The sequence below is a fragment of the Anopheles ziemanni genome, chromosome 3, assembly GCF_943734765.1.
Source record: "Anopheles ziemanni chromosome 3, idAnoZiCoDA_A2_x.2, whole genome shotgun sequence".
Taxonomy (NCBI): domain Eukaryota; kingdom Metazoa; phylum Arthropoda; class Insecta; order Diptera; family Culicidae; genus Anopheles; species Anopheles ziemanni.
This window is the reverse complement of record NC_080706.1, coordinates 5,032,254-5,038,253: the sequence shown is the minus strand read 5'-3', so window position 1 is coordinate 5,038,253 and position 6,000 is coordinate 5,032,254. Positions and strand designations below refer to the sequence as shown.

The 6,000-nt window shown below is 42.0% G+C and overlaps 1 protein-coding gene across 1 annotated transcript in view; it reads right to left on the bottom strand.

The window, feature by feature from the left end:
- Window positions 1-1,909: 1,909 nt before the first annotated feature.
- Window positions 1,910-6,000, bottom strand: part of LOC131286004 (uncharacterized protein CG43867) — a 103,735-nt gene continuing 99,644 nt past the window's right edge. Inside the window, exons 12-17 of the mRNA XM_058314862.1 lie at window positions 4,768-4,863; window positions 3,698-3,810; window positions 3,231-3,609; window positions 2,983-3,157; window positions 2,266-2,905; window positions 1,910-2,100 (exon numbers count right to left, since the gene is read on the bottom strand). Coding sequence (XP_058170845.1) covers window positions 1,911-2,100; window positions 2,266-2,905; window positions 2,983-3,157; window positions 3,231-3,609; window positions 3,698-3,810; window positions 4,768-4,863 — 1,593 coding nt within the window. The 3' untranslated portion in view covers window position 1,910. The remainder of the gene's footprint in view (window positions 2,101-2,265; window positions 2,906-2,982; window positions 3,158-3,230; window positions 3,610-3,697; window positions 3,811-4,767; window positions 4,864-6,000) is intronic.

Below are 6,000 nucleotides of genomic sequence, written 5' to 3'. Positions count from 1 at the left end.
ATCTGGGTTTCCATCCATGGCGTAGTACCGTACTGGGTATCGTTTTTAAAGTGTGTCCTCTAGTTATGTCCGCACTCACAATAGTGATGGCAAATGTCTCCATTCCTGTGTTTTTAGGCTTCGGTGTTTGTATTCGTTTCTGTTACTGCTTCCATCCACCGTACTACTGAGGGCTTTTGGATTGAGGAAGGAAGGATACGCGCCCGTCGTTCGGTACGAAACGTTTCGTTAAATGCTACCCTGTGTGGCATATATTCTATTCTAATTTAATACACATTATCTTAAAGTGTTCGGTGCGATTTTTCATTTCGTGAAGCAAACTCTGACATCTCTTAATTCGTATGTTAAGCGGATCTCCTACTCCGTTCATTTTTCTTCTCCTACTTTAATTTACAAATATGATTTGCCACAAATTATACTTGTGTTAGCAGCCCGTTTGACAACTTTTACCTCCGATTTCTTCTGCCGATTTATTAATTATCATTGTTTAATATTAGATTCGTTTCGATCACAATGGTTTACAGTATTGTTATTCGGGATTAAACGTTTTCAAATGTGCTCTTTTTTTCTATTCTGTTATCTGGCACACAGACAGCGTACGCCACACCGTTGACTGTGCCACGGTAAGCTCCGTTACGTGTGAAAATTGGTAAACGTCGACAATTTGGCTTCTAGGGGGATCGTTGTCCTGGCGAAAAACATTAAAACATAAGGGCAAACAAATAATTATGATAGATGGGTTAAAAATACCTTAGTTAACAAAAAACAGCACAGAGAAACAAAGAAGTAAATTAAACATGAAACCGGAAAACAGGTCCTTAACAAAATAAAGAAAATTAGTAGAGAAGCTGAAAGCTGACTTTAAAGAACCTATACCTTCTGTTCTTACCATAAATGATGCACAGTTAAAATTTTTAATCTATCGATTTGGTTTCGAGTTGCCTTCGGTCTACGGTCACGCTTATTGGTGCGCCTAATCAGCACGTAGAAAATTATTGTGAAAAAACAAACCCCTACTAAATGCAGATACAAACGTTCAAATTTACTGCACCGTTGCTTTGGCAGAGTGTTCTTGAATACATTATAATTACAGTAGAGGAGTGGCGCGTGGGCTTTTGTCCCTCTTTGAGCTTAAACAAACCGCCGAACGATCTCCATATTCAGATCTTATACGTCATAACTTAGTAGAGGGAATGTTTTGTGTTGTCGAACTAAGTAACTTATCGTACATACATATGGTTGATTATGTTTTAACTGGTCGCTACATAAATATATCATTATACACTTTTCTCGATAGCACGCGCAATGGTGAAAACAAAAAGATCTCATTACAAACGATGTAACACACATGACTATCGATGTGATCGTCACGAATTAGGTAAAATACCAAAGTCTCCTTCAACACGCGGACAAGGACGTCTCATGATAGTGATTCACTGTAACACCCTACGATGAAAACAAAACGTTTCAATAACATTTGCTTCATGAAATTTGGTAATAATGATGATGATGATGATGATGATTATTATTATGATAATGATAAAGATCACGAAAAGGTTGATAAGATTAGTGCGTGCCTGAGGAGGCCACAAAGAAAGCTAATGATAAAGAGGGGGGCAAAGATGATAAGCTACGAAAATGAGTCGGTTATGCTCAGAGTATCGAAGCGCTTAAGCTCGGTCGGTTGAAGGTTGATGATGTTGTCGATTTGTCCTTATCATGGTAATATTTCCCACGACCGTCGCTCATTCCAAAGGAGGATTATACGTAAAAGTCTACTGTGTTGATAGGAATCGTTGTAAATGCAAATGATAAACGATCGCCAGCATCCGTCCCAGCGTAAGAAGGGAAGGAAAGAAAGCACGCTAGTCTTTGAAGAAGGCTCGCCGGGGTGAGCCGGGCAGGTGCGCTCACTTGAGCCGCTGGTGATCCGGGGTGCTTTTCAGGATGTCCGGCTGACCGTGCGAGCTGAGCGTGTGGCTGACGTGGGAGTTGAGGGTGTGCGAGTGTGAGGTGAGCGTGTTGTTGGCATGGGTGGCGTGGGAGTTCAGCGTGTTGTGGGCGGGAGTTCCCGTCAGCGAACCGGGCATTGCGCGGGATCTGCGGATGGAGAAGAAAACGCACACAAACAAAGAAAGGATAAATAAAAGTACACCAGACGAAGCTTTAGCGGGTTCAGCGAAGCGCATGGGGTCGAACATTGAAAGGATGAGGATGATTTTTGGTGGAAGATGAGGGATATGAAGTCGGAACATCCATGCTTACCGAATGCTCCGATGGCTTCCATTGCGGGTCAGCGTGTTCATCTGTGGCGTTCCGGGCAGCGTGTGCCCGAGTGCGTTCATATAATCCGCAATCAGTAGCGTGATTTCCAGTATCTTTGGCTTGCTCATGGCAAAGAGTAGCTTCTGTTCGTTGTTCGCCGACTGGAGCGTGTCCTCTGCGCTCACAACTAGCATAAAATCGTCTTGGCAACCGCCGAACGTCATGACGGTGCTGTACGGATAGCGTGCGATCGTCGCCATCGAAGACAGCTCGAGCACACTGAGGGCATCTTCCGAGACAGCCAACCAAGCCATTGCCTGATCGGAGTGTCTCGGTTTCGCCTGGAACAGGGACGCCCCGAAGAAGGGCCACTTGCGGGCACACGTCAGGTAGATTCGCACACAGTCCAGTATCGATCGGCCCTTGAGGAGCGCCCACTTGGCCGAGAGTAGATCCTGGAGCTCTTTTAAGCCCTCCTGGTTCAGGGCGTCCCGGTAGCGGTACGGGTAGAACTTGTCCAGTGCCTGCAGCGAGCTGGTCTTTGATTTATCCGCCGAGAAGTCTCCCAAATCGATCTGGGCCATAAGTGAGGCCAGTTCCAGAGCCAGATCGCGCGATAGCGGAAAACGTCCTTGTACCACTAGAACCAAAATTCAGATTAATCCAAAATTTCAGATTAATCATCACAACTATGACAATAGTTATTTAATGGCATACCTTGTAGATTCACTTGATAGCAGAGCAGTAACCGTTCCTTCTCCGTTTCCAGTTTGGCCGCATGCTTCCAGTAGAGCCGGTTTTTATACGTCAGCTGAATAACGCGTGAGTTCTCGAACTTGCCCGATCCCTTCTCACGTAGTGCCGTTTCCCATTTTGAAATCACGTCACAAAGCTAGAGGAAAGAAGCAACGACATGTCAGTATGATCGCTGCATTGCCATGACAAATCTCACAATATTTTCTTACCTTCGCCTGCGGATCGAGATAGTGCTCGAGGTCCTTCTCGATCGGGTCGTCACTGAATAGCGTGAAACCGTTCGCCGAATCGCGACAACCGATCTCCTGCGCGAGCGTACTGTGGAACTCCTCGATCGTGGTCGATCCATCGAAGGACACCACCTGGTACGTGCCATTCATCATGTGCACCGGGATGGCGTGCGGGAGCGAGTGGTGGTACGGATTCTTCAGCAGTATTGACAGAACCTCCATGCGCGACGGCTTCGTTTCGCGTCCTCCGTTCTGCATGGTGCGTTCTAGCGCTCGCTCGCAGTAGGCCGCATATTTTCCGCACTCCGTTTTCGAGTCAGCGTTCCGTGAAAGGTGTAGCTTTAAGTACCACAGTAGGCTGAAGAAAAGGCAACGCAAGGAAACATGGGTTAAGTTACTGCGATAGGAGGAAACATTACGTGCAGTGGATATTCCTTAACACTTACCGACTGTTTTTAGGAACGAATAGTGACACGGCCAGGGCCAGTAACTGCCAGCCCTGGATGAACGTGTACGTTGGAGGGTTTGACTTGCAATCGATCGGAGGAACGGTTGGGGCCTGTAACGTGGAGTATTTCCGGTTGAGAAAGGAGAAGCAGCAAATCAAGTAGCAGCATTGATAAGTAACTTAGTTAGTAAAGCAACATGACAGGCGTTTAAATTATAGGTTAAGTTTGTAACGCATAGTTAGTTTCAACTTGCCACCAAACATAAACAATCTATGCAAGTAAAAAGAGGGATTTTTAATTTAAGGTAACATCACGAAAGAAGCTTAAACTGATGATAAGAAATGATTCAATGGAAAGTTGAGCAAACAAACGGTGTTCATGATTGGTTAGTCATAGAAACGTGTTAATAAGTAGGAATCAATTAAAAAAAAGAAAAGCAAAATAGAAATGCTATGCCCGTAGTTGGTGTAAAGCGTAACCAATCGTACTAACTCAAGAAGAATAATAGTCAGCCATATCGGGGAGTAAAATTGTGAATTTTAACATTTTTTGCGAAGCAGTTTTCAAAGCCAATGGGAAGCGAAGGAATGATTATTGCAAAGGAAATAAGGTTGAGGCTCTTTAACTCCGGATAATATTGTGTTGGCATTCGAGCATTAAATGGAGCAATTGGATTTTAGGGATTGTATTAATCAAAAATATTCACAATTCACAATTGTAGTAAAAATTTGTTTGGTACCAATTAAAAACATTTTCTTACTTAATAATAAGCTTATTAGAGGAAAATTAGGGCATGGCGGCCTTAATGAGGGTCTATACGAGCAAAACAGGGTGCAGATTGTGTTAAAAAATCAGGTGAAAAGAAAACAACCAAAAACGCCCTGTCAATAAAGGGTTGTGTAAGTAGAGTTCGGTTGGCAACTAAAGCAAGAAAAATAATTCGGACAAAAAAAAAGGGATAAAACCAAAAACACAACTAAACAAAGTGGTAGAGAACAGAACAGAAACCGAAAACATCAAACCGAAAAGTCGTAGCCACAAAACTCAAATCCAACAAATTGTCCTACCTGAATGGAAGTGGGTGAGCTCCCATTCGCTTGGGCACCTGGGCCCTGCTGCGTATCGCAAGTGAACAAACTCTGGGTTGCGCAAAGCAGTAGTTGCTACAGAGAGGAAAAGGAGAAACGAAATTGCACAAACGGATGGACACGGTAACCGGCGACGATGGAGGCGGGGAGGGTGTGTGGCAGAATTGGCATCAGAATCCAAAAATAACATATCAGTTGCCAAAGGTGTCGTTGGGTGGTTTTTTGCGAAAGGAACATTTTAATGAAATACAACCATTTTGGGGAAAGATGCACAAACAGGAGAAATTCAAATCAATTTTTCAAAATAGGTACGGGGTAGGGGATAAAGAGAAAAAAGAGAGAAAGAGATAAACAAAGTTCAGTTAATGGAATATGATTGAAAAAGATAATCAATCGAATGAACATGATATGCATCATTTGGTGGTATAGAGTAGAACGGTAGTGACGAGAAGTAGTGAAAGGACATGAAAACTAGTTTGATTTCACATATGCACTAATCGACACTGCTATATAGACCCCTATCGGTATGAGCTAGGTGTATAATAACTTTGTTTTATGCACAATCCTTTTGCACACTACAACAGTTATTGACTAGTTTGGCTCCGATACAACTACAACTATGTTTTGTCTAGTTTGCTGATGAAAATTAAAACATCGATAAACAATACATGAAGTAGAAAAAGATGATAATCACTGCAGCAATAGGACTTGCCTAATGTCTATGTTCAATCATACACATGCTCGCGGCAGGAAGTAGATATTTTTATCGTTTTTCATTTATAACTATAAAATAGGCTAAATGTATAAATCAACCATTTAGCTGGCATACATGAGCTCGAATGTATTTACGGGTTTCTGTTAAAAATAAAAGAACTAAAAAAATGTGAAAATAAATAAAAAGTTAAACAAAACTTCGATTGAACATCAATTGAAATAAAGAAAAGTTTTACAACTAAAATGTTTGTTATGGATTGCATCACTGTAGAAAAAGCATAGAAGTATTGGTCAAACGGCAAAATATAAAAACACAAAAATAAATGTATACAAAGCAAAGCGAGTTACACATGTTGCTATGAACTAAATTGTTATGCATTTTCTGCTAATCTAAGGCAAGCAAAAGTATTATCATTCCACAATTAGTTTTACGATACAAAGCAAAATGTTAAAACAGCATTCGATAGTATGATATGTTATCTTCGGACGGAGAAAAGG